Source organism: Ambystoma mexicanum, chromosome 11, assembly GCF_040938575.1.
Source record: "Ambystoma mexicanum isolate Mex_15411 chromosome 11, UKY_AmexF1_1, whole genome shotgun sequence".
Lineage (NCBI taxonomy): Eukaryota > Metazoa > Chordata > Amphibia > Caudata > Ambystomatidae > Ambystoma > Ambystoma mexicanum.
The window spans coordinates 1,197,123,415-1,197,149,864 of NC_090934.1; the positions used below are offsets into that span (position 1 = coordinate 1,197,123,415).

Below are 26,450 nucleotides of genomic sequence, written 5' to 3' on the forward strand. Positions count from 1 at the left end.
CCACCTGGACACCCATCTCAGGGCTTGTTGAATTTCCTCCGAGTTGCTGCAGGAAACCGTAAAGCTAGGCAGAGGGACACGATTGTGTGTGTTACTTTTCAGCTGGCCTAAAGCTTTTGGAAGATCCTCTGGACTCCCACAAAACAGGATTGACCAAGCCTGAGCCCCCTCAGCAGAGTGCGGAACCCCAGAAGCAAGGACAGTCCACCTTGACAGCCAGGAACCGCTTTCTTGCTATTTGCGGTAGCTGAAACACGAAACAGCCACTGAAAGTGAAGTTTGCCGGTTGCAGGTTTTGACAGTCCCAGTGCATTGCAGGAGTCCCCCGACATCCTCCCTCTTGTCCCCACGACTGAGGTCCAGGAACAGCGAGATCTGCAGAACTGCACAGGAACAGAAGTCATTAGCTGTATCTTTTCTTCTTTACCAAGGTACTGGAAAACAAGTCTAAGAGAACGTACCTCTTACTATAGAAGTGCTTGTATCTTCCACAACTCACAAGTCTAATCAGCTTGTGGCCCTACATTTGATTCTTCTTTTCATCAAAGACTCCTAAGAACTTGTGTAAATACTTTTTCATTTATTTACTAGAAGTGCTTTATCCTATCCAATATTTTTGCCCATTGACTTTAGCTTAGCCTATTGAATTGAATGACTTCTAGTGAACTCTAAAAGTATCTAAACTGCTTAAAAATATTTGTGGTCTTTTGTGTTCTAATGACCTTTGGCTTTTTCTAACTTTTAAAAAGAGTATTCTGAATGCCAACAGTAAGATATTAATGCTCCCAGCACCCTTGTTACTGAAGTCACCTGTGGGTGTAGGATGTGTCTGTGGGCCATCCAAAAAGGGTCTTGACTGATTCAAAAACTCAAAGTGTACAGTATTGAAGTATATTTGAGTGTTACTATTGCATTGCTCCCTTCTAAAGAAGGCTTTATAACTGTCAGGTCGCTATCAGGTTTTATTTAATTAATAGAAGAATGTTATTTTAGTATTGAGAGTGTTTATCAATTTATGTGTTTGGCCCTAACTTTATAATTCAGAGTAATGAGAGTTTCCCAAGTCAAGATGGTGACTCTCAGCACAATTTACAAGCCTTTTAATTGGATGAAATGAATGAAAGGCAGGTAGAGAACATTCTAAACTGCTTTTCATTGTCGGCAACTCAACTGAGAGGACCTATGTTTATGAGCTGTGTGGAGAAACTTTAAATTAAAGTTGTTAGGAGTACATTTCAAGAAATCTGAAGCAGGGAAGAACCTGGAATCAATTTTGAGTAAAGTTACCTGAACTGGAGACAAGAGCTAAGTGAACTTTTAAGTTTTCTATGGATTTGTCATTGACTAACATAGTATGGTTATATTTATTAATAAATAGATTTAATTGGAAAAGCTAAGACAATTAACAGCTTAATTCTGGAGAGAGTAGAAAACAAAAGGATATCATGAACTAAAAGGTGTGCCTGAAAAAGTTCCTGAAGTTGAACATGCACTTTTAATTCTGAGAGAGAGAGAGAGAGAGAGAGAGAGCGGGATGTTTTCTATACGAGCGTGTGTTTGGCGGCCGCCAATGTATTTGAGGAGATTTTCTTATTGAGAAACTCCGACGTGGGGCTTAAGCGTCGGAAAGTTCATCTCCCATTAACTGCGCAAATGTTAATGGATAGGGAAGTACATCGTAAGTCTCAACGTTTATCTGGAGTGCGCACGGGCTTGTGAACTGTAAACAACACTATTTAATTAATTTCTGAATGCTATTCAAACTGTGAGAATAGACATAAATATACACCTACGTGGGTCTCCGTGAATACTCGTCACGAAACTGCAGAGATCTGTGTGGGTGTTGATACGCATGCGCGTGCGCGTATCTGTTTCCATTACAAACCCCAGTGCATGCGCCGTATAAAGCCACTACAAGCTTACGTAACTAACACATGCGCGGTTGTTTTAATTACATGGCGCGTGCGCGGTAAGGAGATTTGTTTGTTAAACCTCACTGGCGTGAAGAAGCACAGATTGTTCGTTTATTTGGAAAAAGCCTTCCGCGTTCAGAGTGAACTAACACAGACGTGATTCACGTCACAGAAAAAGCTCATAACGCACCATCCAGATTCCCTTAGCCTTATCTAAAAAGACAATCTGTTTCAGTGCACATGTTCAGGTGACTCTCTCTAAGAAGCAAAACTTTAAAAAGAAAAAAGGCAAAACTCATTGACATTGAAAACTCTGCAAATTTCTTTAAAAGATTAGACATTAAGGAAGCAATCTTGGAACTGTTCTGCTTCAACTTAATTTCAGTTCAATGGAGGAAGAAAGCAGCAGAAGTTCTTATTCCCGTTTGCAGATAAGTAAATATCCTCAGGGCACTCAGTTGAGGATAGCCAGGTATAGTGTTATATTTAAGTATATTAAGGATGTTTTGAGTTAAGTCACGTCTTTAAGGTCAGTAGAAAGTTATAGTGAATTTTTTTTTATTTGACTGGTTGAGGAAACCAGTTACGCACAGAGCCTGGCAACTTTATTATTTTATCCCATTTTCCCTCTTTTCCCTTAGAGGTGTATCCATTTTAGCTGCTTCTCTAAATTCAGTTTAATGGATGACATTTCTGGGGGATTAAGTGGGGTTCAGCAGATTCTGCGGACATCCATCTAGTTCAAGCCTGACAGTAACTGACTGATAAATAAATTAATAATTGTTTATGCGAGAAACCTTGAGTGTAAGAGTTTATTTGAATAGCTGTAACTGTGAATCTTTGTGTAACTCCACTACAGCTCACATTTCCCCTCTTGAGATAAGCCTGGCTGCTCAACACGCTACCAAAACTGTTTAGTACAAGCGTATACCAAAGGTTGGGTTGCCTATACCTGCAGTCATAGTTGTTTGTAGTGTTCCCAGGGGGTACTGCATTCAAACATTGCCTAACAAACTGGATGAGATGACTCACAATCACAGAAAACATCCCAAAAGCCTTACAGGAATCACAAAGGCTTAAGGTAAGTAAATACCCCAGCCAACCTAGTACCTCAGCACAGAAGAAGAGTTGCAGCAGGAAGACTTCAGGATCTTCAGCCAAAAACGCAGTTGATGAATTCCTCTTTCTCATGGAGACGGAAGGCAGGACTCAGGAAGGGATTTTGAAGCAAAGATAGCAGAGGAGGCTCCAGGCAAGAGTTTCTTCACAGCTGGAAGCGGCCCTGTGGTTTTGGCACCCTTTTCACGAGCCAGAAGCAGACTGAATATCGCTGGTTTAATTCTTATCGTTTGCGAGGTACAGCACTCTGATGAGGGGACATTTAGGACTCAAATCGTCTCTCTGGAGTTCCAGCTGGATGCCACCAAAGTTTCCGCTCAATTCAGAATTCGGAAGACTGCGTACCGCACAATGGCTCAAGGCCACAGGGTATTGCAGCCCTGCAAGGTCGCAGCACGACGTGGGATGGCTCAGAATGCAGGTCTTAAGTCTAGTGGATCTGACCAGGCTCGGGGTCAGTGTCGTCGTTTGAGTGCCCAGGTCACTTGGAAGGAAGGGTAACAGCAGGCTCTGGTTACACAACAGGATCTCCGTTCGCTGGAAATCATCTTAGCCGTGTTTTCTTCCTCTTCCTCATTGGATTTGGTTCCAGTGGTCGACTTGTCAGCAGCTTCCAAGTTCTGAGTAATTATCAGGAACTACAGCACATTTTCTGCATTCTCTCCCCGCATTTTACAGCATGGGGCAGTCTGGCTGTCCAGACAGGACAGCCAGCCCTCAACTGGGAGTTGTTCCCTTTCAAACAAGGGGGAAGACAAAAGGGCTGCAGAGTTTTGGGCTCCTCCCTCGCTTCCTGCTTTTCCAGACACTCTGAAGCTTGGGCCGGGAATCCACAGGATTCCCACCAAAGATAAAGCAGCCACTAAGGTTGTTTCCACCTAGAATGACAGATGAAGACCTCAGAAACAGCAAGCACACAAAAAATGGTCAAAGAAGAAGGAGCCCACCATTTAAGAAATATGGTGTCCCTTCTGTGCATTACCAAGGCTGAATTAACAGACTGCGAGTGATAAAGATTAAAAGTCAAAAAGGTGCCACCAGTCATGTAAAACTCACAATTGTTACTAAATGTTACCAGGTAAGTAAGAAAGGGTATACATTGTATCCCCCAGCACTCCACATAAGGTGGGGTGTGCTGGCTCACTATATAAAATGTAAAGGGGGGTGGAAATCCCTCTTTCCTTACAGGGAACTGTAGTTCACCCAAGTACATGAAAGAAATTAAGAAGGGAGCCCATAGGGGCAACCCAGCCTAAGCCCAAAAGTAGTAGGAAACTATAACCTCAACCATACACTATGGAGAGACAAACAAGTCACCCATAAATAGAGTAAAAGACTAGGTAAGAGTGGAAAAAGATTTGCCTTCATGTAGGGACAAGGTAAAATAGTAACCTAGTCAAAGCAAAAGGTTCTGGGGTTGACACAGGTCAGGAAGATTTATCATTGATAAGATAATCTTACTTAGCATCTATGGAATATGCGTACTGTGATGTCCTCGAGTACCCTTGGCCACGAAAATTGTGACAGATGTTATAAGCTGTCCGGTCCAGTAGACCTGATCCGTAGGAGCCGCTGAACCCTGAAGACCCACAAGAGCGTCTCGGTTTCAGTTGATCAGATCTACAGCTGAACCAGACACACCCCTGTGGAAAAGGGGAAGTGGATAAAACAAAACAAAAACCAGACCTCTGAAACCTCTTGACAGCATGGAGGATCTGCAGGGACAAGAAAATTGACAAGTTAAACTTCAAGCTTACTAAAAACAGATTCCCTATTCCATGGCTTCCCCCAGGGTCACTTTATACCAGTTTCTCCTCTTCTTTGCACCCAAAAAAGTATTCTACCTTAACAATTATTTTCTAGATTGTTATTCTTGAATAATGTCCTTGGGAATTCCAGATACCTTGTGCTTGAGTATACTTATTGGAATTGTTACCTTCCAGGATGCATGTGCCCAAACAGTTCACTGCTTTGTTGCCAATGTACCTCGTTCTCCTGACCTAGCGTTCAGAGACTCTGCGCCACTACCACTGAATGACACTTTCACGCATGCACAGAAAGCAGAAGGAGCATCTATCGTGAGCTGCGTCACTGAACTACTCTGTAGGGCAATGAAGGCATTTAAAGACGGTATCGTGCCGCTTGAACTAGTCCTTTCTAAGGAAATTACTCAAGTAGTTCAGAAGTCAGTCTATTAACAAATACGTGTGATTCATCAACATTACTAAAGTTCACCAAAGCGTTTCCCTCAATTAGAATGAAGCGCTTTATGTCCCATGTAGAATCTCGGCAACGCGTTGTTCTTGCTTCCCTGTTCACAAACATTAAATTACTGCCTAGGCCTGAGAAACTGCACGGCTCCTTCAAACTGGAGCTTCTCGCTTATTGAGTTCAATGAAAGGCAGTTTTAAAACAATGGCCTCATATCTCCTGGGTTCCAAACTCAGCCAATCACTAATCATAGCTCTCTCCTCCATTATGGCTAGGGAAAGCTTCCCCCCAACAATCAAGGTAAAGATCCCCAGAAAATTACCACTGCCTATGGAAAAAGCACCCCACCACTCTGTGCACAACCCTGGGCATCCCCCTGGACAGACTAGACCCGACATAAGCACCTTGTTGTATAAATGGTTTATTGGCAATCTGCCCTAAACTCAAGAGTCTTGTGCTCTTTCTTTGCTATTTTGAGCGCTTCATCTACAGCCATTCCAAATATAACATTATCTTAAATGGCCATATTAATAAGGGTAGCTTTTGTCTCAGGTTTAAAACCAGAGGTTCTCAGCGTCGTTTAATAAGCATACCTCTCAGCCACCACCTTTCCTGCAGTGTCTGCTGAATCGAAGGAATTCTTAATGGCATTAGCTGTTTGCTTGCCCTCAACTAGAGTCTTAAGAATTAGTGACCATAAAGGTTCTGTTACTCCATTAACCTGTTCCTCCACTTGGTCTCACTGTGACCTGTTGAAGCTATGCAAATAACGATGGGGGTCCTGGGAGTCCCTCTGCCAGACATTAGTCCTGGTTACGAAAGCCTTACCCAGAGTCTTTAGCTCACTATCTTTCACAGTGGAGAACTATCCAAAACATATCCGTTTTGTCCTGCCCTGGCATCGAAATGCTAGGCAATTCTCCTCTGAACAAGAGTACCAACAGCAACCCCAGACACGTGTTTCGGTCTGGTTGGACCTCATCAGTAAGGTGGAGCTGTGCCTCTCTAAGAATAGTGATCATGGGGTCCACGTTTGGATTCCCCTTAGGACTCATGAGCTCTGGTTTATGACCTCGAAAGTAACATTGTTTGCTTCCTACTGTGAGATCCTGTGATCATGGGATTTGCAATGTGCTATCAACTACTGCGGCTTCTAGCAAATTAATGAAACAAGCACACATTTCTGAAAAAGCATACTTTGAGGCCTATTTGCCATGCCCTCAGCCTAATGCTACATTTTATATACTTACCTGTGACCCATCTTTATTATCTATGTTTCTTTACAGTGAGACACTGTTATTTAGGGCATTCTCCAGCCTATTTCACATTACTGTATGGATATCAAGGAAGCACCCTCCCCGTTCAGAGCGCTACTCCCACAGCTTGTAGGTTCGTGCCTTTTCACCACACTGAACTTGCATTTTTACCACAAGTGAATGGAGACATTGTCCAAGTACAAATGTAATGTGTTAGTCCCCCCACTCTGTCTACTGTGTAGGCCGAAGGGTGAAGGATGGTCCTCGAGAAGGAGCGTCAACCCTGGATGGCTCGGAACTTCGAGCACCGTTGAAGTTGACGGTAAAGAGCATTGAGGTAGCAGTAAGGATAGAAAGCTATAGAATAACTAAAAGGTTAGCTACAAGACTAATAGTCACTATAGCGAGGAATTCCACGAAATACGACCAACACTAATGGCGGGGAAAAAAACAATGTGAGGACCTCGACCTGAGAAGGACCATGGGTACAGTGAATGTCACATAGGGATAGTATTACGGACACGCCCTGTCGATGTCCCTTTTCGATTTCGCGAACAAGTCAGGAAATACTCTGCAACAACCACTAGATGTCGGCCTATGCAAAGCATGTGATTCTAAGCAGATCCACAAGCATCAGAAATATATATACATACACCACCATATGCACATTTTTTAATCCCTCAGGATCATCTTCAGGTGGGCAAATTATTATGCGTGGTGTATTTTATTGTGAATGTGTCTGGATATTAATTGAACTTAAAAACCAGGCCAACCCCTCCTAAGAGTGGAGCCTGCCTGCTCTGCGAAGTTGCACCAAGTGAGAATAGCTAACGTTGGTGCAACTAGGTAAAGAACATCTTGTTTTCCATGCAGGATAGGTCTCTTCACACCTCTCATCAGAAGGCTGTGGAAAAATCTCTCCAATGCTATATTTTATTTTTTCTTGTGCCAAGTTGACCATTTCTGTTAGATCTGACTTCTATCTAGCCGATCAATTAGAAATACAGTATTTCCAATGTTTTAAAAGGTGCAAATACATATTGTAATGCATTGAACTGAACATCTGAGTTATTAATATTTGGGAAATAAGAAATATAACTCCATGCACTAGAAATGTGTATGCCACATCCTTCCCACTTCGTTTTCAGTGCTAAGAACACAACATGCATGTTTTTTTCCTGAATTAATATTAATTGTTGTGTGGAAAAATGGCTGCAGCAGTGAAAGAGTTGCATTTTTGTCTCACTTTATTAAAATCAGCCTACTACAACCCACAACATGGTGTGCTTTTGTCACTTTGACAGTGAATTCTCCCGGCCCACACTCTGCTGAGTGTGAAGAAACCTGTGTATATGTTTTTGTTATTGTGAAATACTGAAGAAATAACTCACAGCTCCAATCTTTTGCTAAGAAGCTATTTGGTGGCAGCATTATTCTCATTAGATCACATGCATAAGAGAATCTATTGAAACTGTGAAAACTGAAGTTCTCTTTGATGGGGTAGCTTGCATATGAATACTGCGACAGCCATTCTGGTGTGCACAGTCACACCAGTAGAACGCAAGTGAACTGAATTTGTCATCTTTTCAAGCAACAGGAAGACATCCTCAAGACCACCTGCCTGGATAGCTATACATCAGTTAATATCTGGTATATCTCCATCCAGAAGAGGTGCAGTCACATGCCTTTGTTCCTTTATTTCCAAGGTGGACCACACAGGTGCCTGCTTTAAGGACTAGAACTCGGCAAACTTCAAGTGGACACCAAACCCCACTACTCTCGCCTACTGATTGAAAATACATTTCCTTCCAACGATAAAAATGATAACTTTCTTACCTCCTCTACCTGAACCTTCATTTCATAGGAGTTCCCAGGAGGAAAATGTGTAAGTACACGAGAGCCGTCAATGCCCTCCCAAAAGAAGGTATGGTGCTGAAATCAGAAACAAGAAACCGGTCAGAAGGAACTGAAACAGAAGACGCAATACATAATAATTTGCTGTCTTATATAACACTTGCTACCAGACATTTTGAAGTTTGTAGCACTAGATATTACCATAACATAACTCAATTGTTCTAATTCTTTTCAAACTCAGCTGCACAAAAGGCAAGTCAGTCCTGTTTGTTCGCAAAAAAGGTTACACACAAATCTGTGCACAGGCAGAAGTAACACACAGTCCTTTTGCCGGCATTCAATGCTCAATGTTGTGTGGCAGAGATCCCAATAACTGTTATTGGATGACATAGCTCAGCGTGCGTGGAAGCACTGTAGAGCAGATCCCACCTTTACAGGTGTTAACGTACTACAAACCTACCTGCTGTGGGAGTTTGACTGACGAGTAGATTTTAATTCTACACGTACCCCTATCAGGCAGATAGGTCTACTACAGTTACAAATGATGGCAGTTCCTTTTTTGTTGCATTTATCGATGACATGTTGTTGTTTCGACATGAAATGCATACAGTGAAACACACAGGAGTGCCACAAATCATGCAACAACCGGGTATGAGCCAGACGGGGAATGGGTTTCCCCAAAAGGTCCTTATTAGGGTTAGTAGGACAAACTAAAGCAGTGTTCCTTAAGGCCAATAATGTGCATAAAAAGTTCAAGCGGGGTTAGGATACACGTGCCAAAAACATCCATAAGTGTCTCTCAGGAAGGTCCAAGAAACATCCAAAGAAAAACTTTTTCTGTTTTTGTTAAAACCAGGCCCCAGTCCTTCCCGACATGTGACCAGAAAAATAGGTTTCGCAATCTTGCTGGCTCAGTCCATAAACCTATGCCTCTGGTATCCCTGGGATTGGTCTTTTACAAGTAGGGTATGGTGGGGAGGCCGTCTCCTCCTTCTGGGTCACACATTGAACTACAGCTGGATGGTCTATTTTGTAGTGGGCGCTGGCCTTAAACTAAGGCCACAAATCACAGAAAGACAGGCAGCCTCCCTAGGGCTTGTACAGGGACCTCTATAGGGCTCGCACCACCTCCTTCAGACGGGCCACTGTTTCTACAACCTTGCAACTCAAAATGTTACTTCTCAACATCCTGAGACACATTCGTACTTGAGTGACCTTCTCTTATTCCTTTCCTCTCCCATGATCCTTGTGCTTGACCTGCACCACCTCAACACTTTGTTATCAGGTAGCATCCTCCATCTATTGATGGCTTCCCCCATGGCAACTTCCGTCTTCTCCTCTGCCTACTCATATGGTTTCCCTCTGACCTTCCTTTCCCCACCCCTCGCTCTCCCACTCATGCAGATTCTCTGTCTCCTCACTGTTTACCAATGTTGGGGAGATTTTCTCTTTTGTAAATCTTTACAGCTCTTCCTTGAACATCCCAGCAATACTGTGGGACTCACTCAATGTTTTCAAAGGCCTTGAGGGCGAGTGGGACTTTTTTTTATATCACTCCATCCTGCGTTTACTTTTGTTGTGGGGACACTGGACCCTTTTCCTAAGGTTCCAGTGTGGCGAGACCTCTCCCCATGCTAAGCTTTCCTATGACAGTACTCCCCGCCTTAGGTGGTGTGTGGCCAGGGACCCCTATGGTCCCTTTTGCAATTTTATTTTGTGTTCACTGGTTAGTCTCTAGGCCTACAGGCACAAGAGCCGCCATCTCCTTTTTTTCTTCTTTTTTTAAACCCTTTATCATTTTTGAAACACCTGTCATGCAGGTACAGCTGGTTACACAGTTAAAATTCACAGTGATACTCCATCCTGAACCATACTCATTAACATTAATTACAGAGGTTACAATAAACAGTCCCATGTTAACGTCTTCCTCCCCGAAATGACCCCCATACCAACCCTTCCATCCAGCCTCCATGTGAAGGTGTCCAACTCATCCCATTTATCTATGACGCCTCAAATTCGAGTTTGCCCCCAGCTTGTCCCATACCTCGTGCCACAATGTATATCTCGAGTCCCCTCCATCCGTTGCGATCACCTAGTCGTATAAATCCATTTCAATCCTCACCCACCTGTGCATTCATTGCGCCGAGCCAATCCCCTATCCTGGGTCCACACTGCGCCTTCCATGCCATAGTGTGCACCCGCCTCTCAAAGTAACAGAGCCCATGCTAAGACATTAGCCACCATTTTAGCCCTTCTACCCTTCCCTCTGGCCAGCAGCCCCAGTAAGCAGAGTTTGATGGAGAGTTGCACTCTCACCGACACCAGCTGGGACAATTCCGAGCTGACTGCTTCCCAAAAGCGTTTCACCTGATCACATCCCCACCACATGTGTAAATATGTCCCAACTTCCCTCCTACATCTCCAGCAGATCGGGTCCACCACAGGAACCATTTTAACCACTTGGACCAGAGTAAAAATAAGCCTGCCGCACCATCCTGAATTGAATCCACTGAAACCAAACGTTCCTAGAGACCTTCTTCGTGTGTTCAAGGACCCTATTCACCTCTGCGCCTGAACTGCTCTCCTATATCTACTTCCCACTTGAGTCTTAGCTCTCCTGCAGTAGTACCACATTCACCTCTATCCACTGCATATAGCTCAGAGACGTTCCCTACCCCCCCACCCTTTAGCCAGCTGCAGCTGGGCTGCATTCATCCCATGTGTATGTGGTTTCTCAGGGAAAGCCATCCAGGCGTCCCTCACTCGGGCCTTCGAATTAGAAAATTCAAGAAAATTAAGTCAAACTGAGGGATGAGCAGTCCTAAATTCAGCACAGGTGATGGCCTTGTCTTCGACAAGCAAACCTCCCCGTCCCAGTCGCCATATCTCACCTCTCAACGTCGCTAAAGTTTGGTTTCTCAATCTACTACAACTCAGTGGTATGGCTGACAAAAACAGAAACTTCTGCCCTACGCTTTTAGTGGCCTGCCACCATACTCTAATAACAGTGCTCACAGGTGCCACAAGGCTCCTCTGGTCTCTATCCCGACCCGCCCAGCAGTTGTAGCACCAGTCGCGGGTCTGACTCCTTCATGATCCAGTCAGTGACTGGATCCTCGTGCGGCTGATCAAACCAATCAACCATGTGTTGTAATATTGATACCTAATAATATGACCTGAAATTCGGCACTCCAATATCTCCTCTGCCAGCCTGCAGCTGTAAAGATCCCAACGCAATCATCTGGGCCCCCCATCCATAAAAATCTGCATAGGGTTCCATGAAGCCACCGAAAACTAGCAGCTGTCAGGACCATAGGCATTATTTGTACACATACAACAGTCTGGGTAGCATTATCATCTTCTCAAAAGAGCTTACTAACGTCCACCCATTCTGGCAATATATATAGTCCCAGTCAGCACTTAACATTGTCCCCAAGTATTTGAAACCTTCTGCTGGGAGCTCCTTCCCAAAGTGTGCCAGGTCCCTTCCTGTGTTGGGAGACAGCACATAAATAACAGATTTAGCCTTGTTAACCACCAATCGTGACAGCCTCCCGAACTCTTCAACCATGGCCATAGTCTAATGCAGATTCAACTCGGATCTACGTACGTACAGTAGTACATCATCTGTGTACATAAAGATGCAGTGTCTGATCCCTCCCAGTAACAGGCTGGTATCCCCATGTGTACTCCGATACACCCTACCCAGGGGCTCAATATCCAAAGCAAATAGAGGGGAAAGCAGACACCCCTGTCTTTTTACCCTTCGCACCGCAGAGAGGAGGTCAAGCCCCCTTATAACAATTTCACTCACTCCAAGAAGTGGACCCCAGATCTATTCTCTACAACATTATCCACTGAAATTCACATGAAACCGAGTCAAAAGCTTTATAGGAGTCCAGACTAATCACTGCCAACCTCTCCTCAGACTGTTGGTACTTGTCCAGGAGCAAGAGAAGCTGCATCAGGTTATGCATTATGGATCGTCCCTGAATAAATCGGGTCTGATCCAAATGGACAAGACCCTTCATGAGCTGTGACAACCAGCCCACCAGCAATTTACACAAGATCTTCACGTCCACATTGATCATAGATAAAGGACGATATGACTCATATTCTTTAGGGTCTCTACCGTCCTTGTGCAGAGTCATCTCCAGTGCCTCCAACATTGAATAAGGGAATTTGCCTCTCTCTTTAGCTTCCATAAACACTTCCAGCATTTTGGGCGCCAGTATCTCAGCATACTCCTTGTACACCTCCAACTGAGATCCCATCTATCCCTGGAGTCTTACCCCTAGTCAGACTGTTGACCAGCCTTTCCACTTCATGTACGTCCACAGCCCCGTCCAAGCCACCATGTAGCAGCCACCGATTTGCAAACCGGGCATAAAACCCCTCCTCATCATACAGAGAAGCATAAAAGTCCCAAAATTAGGCACACGTCCCTTCCTTTTCTGTGGCTAACTCTCCGTCTGAGCCTCGCACTCCTTTGCATGATCGTTGTCTTCCTTCATTCCTGACTAACCAAGGCAACAACTTACCTGCCTCATCACCGCCGGCATGCTGTCAGGAGTCATACCCGGCATTTCTTGGCGCATCCAACCACACTCTTGCCACTTGTAAGTCACACTTTGCATCCGCCAATACACTGAACGGTACCAATCCCCTTGCCAGTTCCTGCTCCAAGCTTGCCACCTTCATTTCTAGACCCTTAACCTCCTGGGTAGGCACCATACCCACCCCCACACCTGCAGAGATACATATTCCCCAAATAAAAACTTGCAATGTCTCCCATTCAGTATATCTGCTCAAGGTAGTGCCCCAGTTATCCTCCAAGAACTGTCGGATATGTCACCGAAAGAAGACCGGAATGCAGTGTCCTCCAGCATCCTATTATCAAACTTCCACTTGGGTATAAGCGGACAGACAACCCTCCTACTTAGCTCCACGAGTATGGGCGAGTGGTCCAACAATGTCCTATCCAGGTATTCCACCGCTCTGACCAAGTCAAATTTCTCCACACCTACAAAGGCATAACCGATGCATGAATAAGAAACGCGAACAGAGGAAAAATACGAAAAGCTATGCTAGTCCCCATGCAACACACGCCAGACGTCTCTGAGGCATAAGTCCTCCACCACTCGCACCAGAGCCCTAGTCGCTATACTCATCTGCCTAACCGTCCTACTGGCCATATCCAGGGCACAATCCAGCACACAGTCTAAACCACCTAGCCAGAGAGTCCACTCACTCATTCATGTGTTGGACTAACAGGCTCTGCATGTCCTGAAATAATTCACCCTGAGCTACATTGGGGACGCAAGTCCCAAGAAGAAATACCATAGTTCCCAGCATCTCCCCTAAAATGGCCATGTATCGCCACTCCTTATCCACCATGGTTTGGGAGATCTTTAGCATTGCAGGGTCCCTAACCCACAAGAGCACCCCTCTAGAATGAAACCCGTACCAATCACTGTTCCTTTCCATGCCCGAAGCGCCTGCATCCCTGGCGAGTCCAAACGGGTTTCCTGGAGAACAGTCACATCCACTTTATCCCTATTGAGATACGATCGGATCTTACCCATCTTAACGTTTTTCAGCCCTGTTACATTCTAATGAAGTATCTTCAGTGCAGCCATCCCACATACTCTGTGTCCGTAAAGGCCCGCCACCCCAGCCCCAATATCCAAGCGATACCACCAGCTACATGGCATGTGCACCCAAAAACAGTAATGCCACCATATATAGCGTGCCCTCCACCCAACCCACACCCTCTGTCCCAAACACCATATAAACCAAAAGCCGGTTCCCCCCCAAACCCCTTGCCTCACCCCCTCCCCACACCTGCAACCCCCAACACTGAACGCATTCCCATCTCCCTCCCCTCCCTTAAAACCACACTGAACTGAAACCCCCTCAAACTGCTGTCCTCCCCTCTACCTCCATCCCCGACTTCAATGGCCAGCAACACGAGTGAAGGTGGAACACTAAGATGGGCTGCTCATTACCCCCCTGTTCAAACCCCTCCTCCCCCCTGTCAAATTCTCAGCCATGTAATTTACATTTCCCACTATCCGTTTCCCTGCTCGCCCATCGCCCCTTGACCAATTTTAAAGTCGCCCTCACCATCAAGTTCCCTTACCAGCATAACACACTTATCAGCGGACACCAAGCCCATGAGCGACAAAGATCGGACAGACCCACAGCACATCTATGTCCCTCAGCCACAGTTCTACAATTCTGCACACCCCTTACCCTCTATGCTAAAATTGTTTGCTTCTGAAACCCTGTTCGGGGTTCCGAGGTATCAGTTTGTTCCTCAGTTCCAACGTACCATCTGAAGACACACACACACACACACACCTTGCTAGCCCTTCTCTTTATCAAAGGACCCCCTGTACTACGAGGTGCGTAACCCCTTCCATGTCTCAACCCACTCCCTCTCCCACGTTGGGATCCAACTCAGTCTCCATATTCGGAGTACAGCTAGTCCCGTACTTCATTAGAGCATTGAAAGAAGTGTGAGCGCCCATCTGCCACAACTCTATTTTGCAGGAAAGATCATCATATAAATCAGACCAAGATCCCGTAGCCTCCTTCTCACCGAGTCATAAGATTTGCACTGTTCCTGCACTTGTTGGGTGAAGTCCGGGAAGACCAGAATTTGCATACCACCTACCTTATAGACCGAGGATCTATGCAAATCTTGGAGGTTCGCGTTGCGGTCCCTGTAGTTGAGTAGCTTTGCCACAATAGCTCTCAGTGGGGCACCCACTGGAGGCTCTATTCCCGGGATCCTGTGCGCCCTCTCAAACGTGATTAACATTGACAGACTCCTGACCTTCAGTACATCAGTGAAGAGCTGCTCCAGGTATAGCTCCATTCTGGGGCCTTCCACCCCTTCAGCAATTCCCAGGATCCTAATATTACTCAGTTGAGAGCGGCCTTTTGTTTCTTCCACCTTCACCTCCAACGCCCTCGTAGTAGCTGCTAACTCATTATTCATTGCTTGTAGGGTCGTGACACAGTCTTCCTCATCTCCCACCTTTCTTTCCGCTTTGGATACTCTCTCCCCATTTTATTCATATCCAACCTTACGATGGACAGCTCCACCGTCACCGCCTGCACCTTCCCCTCAAGTGAATTCTTAGAGTATTGGATTGCTGCGAGCAGCAGCCCCAAAGTCACTGCCTCCTCAGGCGGGCCCGCTTCCGACCCCTCTCCAGTCGATGGCACTTTCATTTTTAGAAGGTTTGCTCTTGACTCCCATACATGGGTCCAACCTTTGCTGGCCTTCCACCATCGATCGACCCACTGGGCCTCCCTGGGTCCAGATTACTGTGTGCGCGGCCCTCTATCTGTTCGCTCACCAGTTGGGTTATTCCTCTGTGATTTCCGTTGTTGCAACCACAAAAGGCCCAGCCTGTGTTGTCACCAGCCAGGCAAGCTGCTCTAGGATGCCACTCCAAATATAATAGCTGAAATTCCTCTCCTTGACACACTCCAACCATGTAAGCCACCCAGCATTGATTACACCACCCAGCAGTCTTTCCTGAGGCGCTCTCCTCACCACGCCTGTGTCTCAGACCACGACCATCTTAGCTGCACGTCTGCCGCCTTGAAACATACACTGGCACTCCTACTCAGTGGGGAGATCACACAGGCCTGTTCACCATCAACCAGCTTGTCCTGGAGCCTGCCTTCACATAGCGGTTCCTTCCACTGTGTCACCACAATTACACCAGACTCCTAATGCTAAGGGCCAGAATGTCACCTCAGCTCTGTGAGGTCCAGCCTTCGGACCTGCAGGATTTGAAGAGGAGCCCACTAACCCTCCCTTACTGTCCAGCCAGAGAAGATTGAAACTCACTTGTGACTAGTCAGCTTAGAGGGCTCAGGGGGGTGGGGGGGGGGGGCAGGAAGGGGAATTGGACAACAAAACAAATGATCAGATCTTCACTCGGAACTTTCTTCCTCTGGTCTTCTCTCGGCATTGGGAGACTATGTCGCTCCACCTCAGGCAGAATCTATAAAGCAACATACAACAGACCTTCACCATTGACGGCAACAACATCACCATCTCCAACAGCGTTAACACTCTTGGGATCTACCTTGAATCCTCCCTCACACTGACGCATGTAAGCTCATCAACGCCAGTAGGCCATACCTCTCGAACCCCAACTGCATCACCCTAGCTAGAGCACTGGTACTCTCTAAAGTCGACTACTGCAACGCCCTCTACTTGGGTACCAGCCAAAAGAACATTATTAAGCTGCAAGTTATCCAGAACAACGCACTAAGAGCAGCTTTGAACATACCCAAACATGAACACGTCTCGGACGCCAGACAATCTTGTCAATGGCTATCTATACCTCAGAGGATCGAATACAAAACACTCTCCCTTACTCACAAATGTTTATCGTACCAAGCGCCTAGATACCTCTCGGACAACTTCACACACCAGACCCCATCCCGTCCCGTCCAACTAGATCAGCCCAATCACACTGCCTAACCATCCCGAGATTCAAGCTCCAAAAAGCAGGCGGCACAAGCTTCCTTGTGCTTGCCACTAAACTGTGCAACTCTCTACCAACCAATCTCAGATCCGAACTCTCCTTTCATAGATTCAGACACAGTGTCAAAACCTGGATAATGGCTAAAGAAGCCTAGAACGCCAACTTATCATTGTATTTACTGTAATCAATGCCTGCTTATCCTGCACAAACTCTAACCTTGTAAATATATGATAACTGTGTATATTATCAGCAACTACTTCATAATGTCGTGACAACTTGTATTGTTTACCTACTTACCATGCAATTTCTTGGCTACTTTGTAACCATGCCAAGCACCTGGATGCCCCAGGGCCAGGCGGCGCTAAACAAATAATAAACTAAACTAAACAGATTCAAGTTTTGGCTATTCATCCCTGAAGCACCCTTAACTCCCAGTACTATTATGTTCTTCTCATTACCCGATTGCCTTCCTTTCTCTCTGGAAGGCTGATCTAGAGCTTCAACAATTAAATATTTTCTTTGAATTCTCTTTTTTACTTTTAGAACTTCCTCACTCTCTTGTGTTCTCTTCTGTAAAATGTTTCTGATAACTCTGTTACATTTTTCTGATACAGTTTATTCCTGTTTGCTTTGCAGATGGACTAAAAAACTATTGAGTCAAGAAAACCGCTCTGAAGCTCATGTAACATCTCTTCTACTTTGAACACCACTTATGCTGAACGTGTGGTGCTCTGCTTCTCTGCTGACCCTTTTTCTTTCTCCGATTTATTTGAAATATTCTTTTTTAGCATATAATGGGCCTCATCACGAGTTGGGCGGTAACGCCGGCACTATTACCGCCGACGCTATTAGCCCTACAGCCAAACTCCCTGGCGCTATTAGTGCCGGATCACGGGTTTGGCGGAACGGTTAGTGCGCATTCCCCATTGGGCCCATTCGGGAATTCCTCATTCCCCATTCGGCCCAATGGGGAAAATTTGCGCCATTACCGGATTTCCCGCCGGCAGTAATAGCGCTGAAAATCGGCAAATTTGCCGCAGATTTCCCCCCAGTTCACAGCTGGGGGGAAATACGCCAAGGCCATGATCTGGCGGACCCTTAAATAATAGCTACCGCCGCATTTAAGGGTTAACGCCAGACTCGTGATGAGGCCCATTGTCCTTTATGTGACTTCCTGGATATGAACGCTTTCTTGGCGATAAATTGCTATGTTCGCTTTCTCCATTGGAGCGCCCGTGTTGACATGCGGCGCTCTTCAAGAACCTGCATTAACGGGCATCTTGGAAGAAGTCTGGAAAAGCTCTCCTTTGTGTTGTCCTGGCAGGAAGTGGGGAGGTGGCCGTCTGCCCCCAATCCACATTCCTACAGTGGCTTGGATGTTGCTGGGCATACTCTTGGAGACTGGCTGTTCACTAATGGACAGCCACATCCATGTTTGAATGTTACAAACTGTCCTTACTGGAGAGCTGGAGTGGCCTCCAGCCCATTTTCTGGATAGAACGAGACAAGTTGAACTCAGGAATCAACTCGACCACTGAAACTGTAGAGATCACAAGAAGATGACCAAGGGACTGCTACAGGAACCAGCATTGGCTGAGCCAAAGCGGCTGAGTTGCAATTGTCAACGACCTAATCGACAGGGAAGACATCTTTCTCCCCAAGACTGATGGGACCAAACACTCATCTGCCCTGCATCAGGTACATCTTCTGTGTTTGGTCATCGGTGTGCACATCTTTGCATTTCCTCTGCAAGGCGTGGATCCATTGTTGCAAGGACTTCCGGCTGTCCAATTCGGTGGAGCTCTTCGTGGGCATCCTTGGGGCTCTGCTGGGACAGTGGATATCTGCTGTGCTGCTCTCCATGAGGAGACAGGCATGCTGGAAGACCCAAGTTCGACCGCAAAGTGCCTTTGGACTCCAGTTGGCGACAGTGCAAGATGTGCATCTGTGAATATCTCAGTGTAGGTGTGTGTCCCTACAGTCTGAGGTCTCGAGTGGAATCTAGAGACATCCAGCAGTGATCTCCCTCAAATGTGCAACCAGACGACCCTGCACAGTGACAACAACGGTGGGACACATCTTTCCCAGCGATTTACTGTCGCCTAGGTCTGTTCTTAACTATCTATGGGCTCACTGGTCTTAGTTCACTTATGTCTCTTGAACTGCCCTTCCCCCTTGTGCACAAAGTCCTGCTTACCTTGGCACTCTCCGTGGCTGGCCCAGGACGGTGGGGTCCGAGTCAGTACTTCTATGTGTCATCCATGTGAACCTCAGAGGTGGTAGTTGCTCCTTTTCTCACTAAAATGCTAGTTAAGATCCTGAAGTCCCTAATTTGCATTTTCCAGTTGCCCTGCTCTAATTAACTTGAGTACTTTAGCTGCACTAGCTGTTCAGCCCTCCTGGACTATTCACCTCTTTCCTCTGAAATCTTTTGGGACACCTAAAAGACTATCGGAGACTTGGAACAGGCTAGGGCTGGGATTCTGAAGTTGTAGAAGGTGTGGGGTGCCTTAGTTTGGGTCCTGCATACATCTAACATCATTCCATAGGAAAGGTGGGAGAGATACAGGAAGAAAGTATTAAATGCTATCACTACAGCATAGATATAGAGCGCAGTAGATTGGGGAAGTTGGTGGAAGGAAAGAAAGGGCTTGGCTTGCTTTAGTTTTCCTGAACAGACTATGTGCAGAATGGAGATTCCTTACCAGACCAACATGGAGAAGAGAATACTGGGGAGTGATTGGCTGGATGCTTCAAGCAGTTGGAATGTTGTCAGCATTCTAAATGTGCCTTTCGTCAACTGATTTGAAGGTGCCTGAACCAGTTCCTGTAAACTGTGCGTAATTAGGCCTCAGAAAGAATTCCTCAAATGGAGGAAATTATACAATTGGGATCCGTGAAAACCATGCTCAACAAGGAGACTGCAGCTTACTCGACAGTGGGAGGGCTGTGTGATATTTTACAGACTGTTATTGTAAGCTAGAATTGATTAACACTGCTTGCACATTAATAGACTTTGGGAAAGCTGAATCTTTATCAGCGACAATTGTTCATTTGTCCACATTTATGCAAAGTTATCGGATGATATTCCCTGTGTCTAGACGCTAATAACTAAATAGAGAGTATCATACTCATGGAGAGCGCCTCATTTTGAACCCGCTGCTACGCAAAGAAAATATTTAAACTGACACGCTGCTTATGCAGAAGTGAGACGAATTAATTGACAACTGTATTGAGCGCAAGACTCAACTCAGTGCAAAGTTTCAGCGAAGAAAGGAAACAGTTTCATGTATATCTATAAAACTTTAGTGAGAGCTCAGATTATCAGATCAGATTTTACGCATCAAAACCCTTGAAATTCAGTGGATGTGGGAAGATATGACCACCCCCGTCAATGTCCCACATGATGTAATTTTTTATATCATTGTGAATCCCTTCTGTTCTAATATGGGGTTAAACACTACAGGGTGATACTCACTGGAAAGGTATTCACCAGGCTCCAGCTCAGCTTCTGCGTGAGGAATCGTCGAATCCCACAGCCACTCATTACCTGTGGGAGCTGAGCAGAGTATCCAAAGGTGTCTGGCAACCAGAACTGTAACAGCAGAGTTGAGAGAAGAAAAAGAAACCAACAATGAAATAAGGCCAACATTACTTAGCTGCCACAGTATTTAAACAGGTTCAACTTTGAGATGGCAAGAAGAAGCGGGCTCAAAGTGTTGCTTCAGTGTTACTAATGTTGTATAGGTCCATATTCAACGCTGCCAATGGGGGGCTCACGTACCAGTTGCGCAAGTAACGTGGTGTGAAACCTGGGTGTGGGGGATCATTGAACGTGCTGCTGATTGCATAAGGTGACACAGAAGCAGGCACAGCGTGAGAAGTCCCAGGGTGGAACACAAGAAGGGGTAGGTGTTTTGGGGACAGTACGGGGTAGTTGAGTGGAGTAGGCAAACAGTGGGGGTGCAAGATGTTGTAGGGGGGGCATAAGGTATGGGGGTTTTCTTTGAGCAATATGTGAACAGTGGAGAAGACATTTTTGTAGGCGCACGTTAAGGAAGCATTTCTCGCAGACAGCTCATAAGAAAATAGCTGCATGCGCTTGTGTGACAAGCAGAATGTATTTCTTGAACATTCAGCAGAAACAGTGTGTTGAAATGTTGCATGGCTAAAGGTTCCCAGGAGAACGCAGCCACAGCAAAGTTATTCTAAAAGATACGTTCTAGGCTAACAAGCTAGGCACCTGGGTGCATGAGGAGAATTGGCACATAAATCATATTATGGTATAGTTTTTCAGACCACACTTTTCAACAGGGCGTGAGAAGGGAGCTGGGGGGCCAGAGCACTAGGATTGGGGCTATCGGGACGGGGAGCCAATCAGCCGAGGGAGGTTTCGGTGTCCCATGGATGCAACATTGTACAGTGTCCTTGCTGATGCCCGTGGGGCACACCATTGGTCCGGCTCGGTGTGAACTGCTTGCCCCTTGCCATCCTCAAGCTATTTTGTATATTGAACATTGCCAACCAATGGCAAACAAATGTTTGACTGTTCAGCACAATCACGTAGTTGAGGGGCATTGTGGGAAGCTTTCATGAGGGGTGTTAATGTAACCGTGGCCAAAAATTGTATTACCCAATTAGGGTCATTCAACATATCTGGATATAGGGAAATGTAAGGAAGGCATGGTATCAAACAGTGATGACAGACACAAGTGATCAGAGGTCAAGGGTGTTTATTGAACTTCAATGGGTTGGATGAACACCTATCTAACCCTAAATCTAAGGATGGGAGCAAGCTACAACCATTAAAGTAAAAATAACAGTCCTAGTGGAGTCTTGTCAAAATAAAAGTTACCTGTAACTGTTGTTCTCCAGCACGGGTCTGGCATGGATTCACATGCTCATGAATATTCCTCGGTAAAGAAAAAAAAGTCAGTTTCAGTTTTGTTTCTAACTGCCTTTCTACTAGTAACCAATCACTGGTCTCTGGGTCATACTGCCCCCAGCCAATGACTTCCCTCTACCTAAACCCCTCACAGGGGTAGGAGGGAGGTTTCGTATGTGAATCCATGCCAGACCCATGCTGGAGAACAACAGTTACAGGTAAGTAACTTGTTCCTTCTCCAGCATGGGGTCTGGCATGGATTAACATGCTCATGAATACAACAATACATAGCAGTACACACATGTACAACCACAGGAGGTGGCAAGGCTCAACATTAAGCAACTCTTACCGCCTCACCAGGCCCACCTTCAGTCGAACAGGTTGCGCAGCACTGCCTGGCCGACCCTGGACTCCTCCCTGGAATCCCGGTCGACGCAGTAGAATCTTGTGAAGGTGTGCGTCGACCTCCACGCAGGGGCACACCAGACAGGAACTGTGTGGTAGCAGCGATCGCTCTGGTCGAATGGGCTCTCGGACGGCCGGGCAACGGTCGGTTTGCCAACCGGTGACAGTGCATGATGCAGCCGGAGAGCCATCTGGAAATGGAAGCCTTCAAGAGGGCCTTCCCTTGGTTCACAGGTCCAAAGTTCACAAACAGTTGTGATGTCTTCCGAAGGCTCTTTGTGCGGTCCACTTAGACCTTCAGCACTCTAGCTACATCCAGCGAGTGCAAAGTCCTCTCGGCCGGTAACAAAGGCGACGGGAACAAAACAAGTAACACCAAGGGCTCGCTGAGATGGAAGTCCAACGGCACCTTGGGCATGAAGGAGGGGTGCGTCCTCAGCACCACCCTCATCTCGTGGAATGTCAGGTATGGAGGTTTACAGGAGAGGGCCCGGATCTCTCCCACTCGCCGTGCGGAGGTGATGGCCACAAGTAACGCTGTCTTCCACGACAGGAATTTCAACGGTGCCGAATGCACACGGCTGGAATGGCCGCTCCATGAGCCTGCTCAGCACCACATTGAGCTCCCACGCCAGGGCCAGGGCCTTCACCGGTGGGAACGATCGGAACAGTCCTTTCATGAACTCCTTCACCAGGCGATGGGACCATAGAGATGAGCGCCCCGGAGTTCTGGTGTAGCGGGAGATAGCCGCCAGATGGATCTTGATGGAGGCATGAGCCAGCCCCGCCTTGGCCAGCGATAGCAAGTACGGCAGCACTTGAGGGGCCGTAATCCACAGAGGGTTAATCTTCTGTGCATGGCACCAGACAGAGAACCTCTTCCATTTGTGTCCATAGCACTTGCAGTCCGCCGGGATATCGTACTCTCCAAACTCGTGGTGGAGGATGGCGCCGCCTTCTCTGGCGAGGAGATCCGCATCCGTCGGCAGTTTGACTGGGGGGGACACAGACATGTCCAGAAGGTCCGGGATCCAAATATGCCTCAGCCACGCCGGTGCAACGAGGATCATCCTGTACCGGGACCGTCTGAGTTGACTGATGAGTCGCAGTAGCAACGGCAACAGTGGGAACGCATACAGGAACAGGCCGTCCCAGGGGAATGAGAAGGCATTGCCCATGCCCCCGGCAATGCCACAGATCCTGTGCTTCCTTGGATAGGGCTGGGGATCTGGTGCCCCCTGCTTCCAGATGTAGAACATCGTGGTGGTGTTGTCGGTGAAGATCCTCATCACCTTGCTCTTGAGGGATGGAACGACCGACCTGAGGGCCCAGAACACGGCTCGGAGCTCCAGGACATTGATGTGCAGTGACCTCTCCTCCGGGAGCCAAAGGCCTCTTGCGTGGAGATCTCCGGTGTGCGCTCCCCATCCCTCCAGGGAGGCGTCCGTAGTCACCATTTCCTGATGTGCCGGGGTCTTGAAGTCCATGCCCCCCGCTAAATGCACGCGGGTGCCCCACCACCGGATCGCTTGGTGGAAAGTCTTGTTGAGTGAGATCCTGTCCTCGAAACTACCCGCCGCTTACATCCAACGGGCGTCGAGGAACTCCTGCAGTGGTCGCATCCGCAAGCCTGCATAGGCGCACGAGGTAGATGGACGATGACATCATGCCGAGTAGGGACTTGATGGACCTCACACTGGCCACGTCCATGGTCAACAGCCAATGTACCTTGCCCAGGATGGCCTTCATCCTTTCCTCCGACGGTGAAGCCAATCGCGCCACTGTGTCGAGTCTGGCTTCCAGGAACAGGGCAACTTGCGACGGTACCAAGTGGGATTTTGCGAAGTTGATCGAGAATCCCAGATCCGTGAGCAGTTGGACGGTCTTCGCTGTGTGATCGACAGCCAGCTCTCTTGACTTTGCTCGGAAGAGCCATTCGTCCAGATAGGGGTAGACTTGGATCGCCTGCAGGTGCAGCCGCGCCGCCACTGGTGCCAGGCATTTGGTGAATACCCTGGGCGCCGACTTCAATCCGAAGGGGAGGGCATTGAACTGATAGTGCCGCCTCTGGACCACAAATCGTAGGAATTTGCAATTACCCTTTAGAATGGGGATGTGGAAGTAGGCATCCTCCAAGTCCAGCGACAATAGGAAATCACCTTCCTCCAGCTGTCCCAGCACGTGCTGGAGGGTGACCATCCGGAATTTCTGAGACTTGATGTACTTGTTTAGACGACGAAGGTCCCGTATGGGTCGCCAACCGCCGGTCTTCTTCTGGACGAGGAAGTACTGCGAGTACACTCCGGAGCCCCAGAGCCTTTTTGGGACGAGTTCTATGGCTCCCTTTCTTAGCATCGCTCGTACCTCCAGAAGCAGTTGTGGGACGTGGTTTTCCTTCCTGGCCACGGGTGGAATACAGGGGCACCTTCTCTGAAATTCCAGGGTGTGCCCGAGGGCCAGGGCATCTAGCACCCAACGGTCGGTGGAGATGGACTCCCACACGCTGATGAATTCTGCCTACTGGCCTCTCACCGGGGTGCTCCACACGCTGATGAATTCTGCCTACTGGCCTCTCACCGCGGTCTTGCCGCCGCAATCCTCCAGTCTTGCCGCGTCCTCTGTAGGCTTTCTGAGACGAGGAGCAGGCCGCTTGGCGGTACGAGGAGGAACCGCCGCCGAATACTTTGGAGGCACCTTGCTTGTCTCCGGAGTTTCGAAAGGACGGCTGTCGTCGTTGAAGAACACCCAAGGCCCGAGCCGTCTCGGTGTCTGCCTTGATGGCCTGCAGTGACTAGTCCACTGTCTTGCCGAACAGGTTGTTCCCATTGAAGGACATGTCCAGAACCCTGGTCTGCACGTCCTGGCAGAAGTCAGTGGCCTTGAGCCAGCCGCGCCGACAAAGGCAAACGCTGTTGCCCATCTGGCGAAAGCCGGTGTCAGCGATGTCCGTGGCCACCGTAATGGCGTGGTCGAAGCCACCTCATCTTCCTGTAGGATTAGCAGGGCCTCAGCCCTCTTGTCCGGGAGGAAGTCCAGCAGGGGAGTGATCTTGAACCACAGCTCCCTGTCGTAGCAAGCCACAATCGCGAAGGCGTTGACCGCTTTAATAGTCATTGCCGCGGACGAGATGACCCGTTGTCCCATGGCATCCAGTTTCTTTCCCTCACCGTCGGGTGGGGAAGTTGAAGCCGTCGCCCCCGTTGCTTTCTTCTTGGCCGCTGCGGAGACCACTGAATCCGGGGATGGTTGTGCCCTGAGGCACATGGGGGCGGGGTCCGGGACCCGGTACTTCTTCTCGTACCGGTCTCTCTTAGCAGGCGCCGTAGACGGGTTCTTCAGGAGCGCCAGCCCCTTGTCCCAGATATTGTCAAGTAACGGGACTGAGAGGACAGTCTTCCTCTTGGTCTCCCGCCGTTGGTAGAGGAAACCTTTCTTCTTCTGTTCTTCGGGGCAGAGTTGGAAAAGCTCAGATTCCCTGGCGATCATGGCATGGAAGGAGCCGATTTTGTCGGGAGGGGAGGTCCGGGCGGGTGGTGATGGAAGGTCCATTCTGTCATCACCACCGTCGTCATCCGTCCCCGTTGTCGCCATCTCTGTTCCCGTCTCATCCCTCAGAGGAGGGGAAGGGGGCGAAGGCTGTGAAGGCTGGAAAGGAGGAGGGGGATGGGTTCGCCTCCACTTGCTCGGTGGGCTTCCTGCCGGTCCAGGCTCCGCTGGATCGTCCCTTGGGGGTAAGGGCAACCTTGTCCTGATCTCCGTACACAAGGCCTGGATAGCCATCAAGATCGTTCCCGAGTTGTCTTGTGGCATAGGCACCGGTTGCGACGGGCACGACGGTTGTGGAGTAGGATCCTCCATCTCCTCCCCGGTCCGCGGTCCCTCGTCGGCACCGCCGTCGCTTTCTTCGTCCACCTCGTCGGGATCCCTCCCGTAGGACCGGACCTCCTTCAACTTCTTGTCCAGGATCTTTGCGACGCCAGCCAGCTCATCTTCAGAGGTGGTATCTGTGTCCGTAATGTCTACCATGCCCCCCCCCTCTTTCTCCGCCCGGGGTTTCATGGGGGTCTTATCGATAGGTTGAAAAGAGGATTCCCTCCGTGATGGTAGGGAATCTCTAGGCCTGCAAGTCGTCTCCACTGGGATAGCCTCCGCAGGCTTCACCAGGGCCACCACAACTCCCTTGATCGAGGCCTTAGCCGTGTGAATCAGGGCCTTCGCGACTTTGGGCACGCCCGAGGCCTTCACTTTGGGGGGATGGTCACCGCCTCGCTCCCCCTCGGCTGTCTCCATC

At 47.8% G+C, this 26,450-nt stretch overlaps 1 protein-coding gene across 2 annotated transcripts in view; it reads right to left on the minus strand.

Annotated features, from left to right (window-relative positions):
- Window positions 1-26,450, minus strand: part of MAN2C1 (mannosidase alpha class 2C member 1) — a 932,858-nt gene that overhangs the window by 454,570 nt on the left and 451,838 nt on the right. For both annotated transcript variants that reach the window (XM_069624549.1, XM_069624550.1), the window contains exons 10-11: window positions 20,348-20,464; window positions 8,336-8,431 (exon numbers count right to left, since the gene is read on the minus strand). In XM_069624549.1, the coding sequence (XP_069480650.1) occupies window positions 8,336-8,431; window positions 20,348-20,464 (213 nt within the window). The remainder of the gene's footprint in view (window positions 1-8,335; window positions 8,432-20,347; window positions 20,465-26,450) is intronic.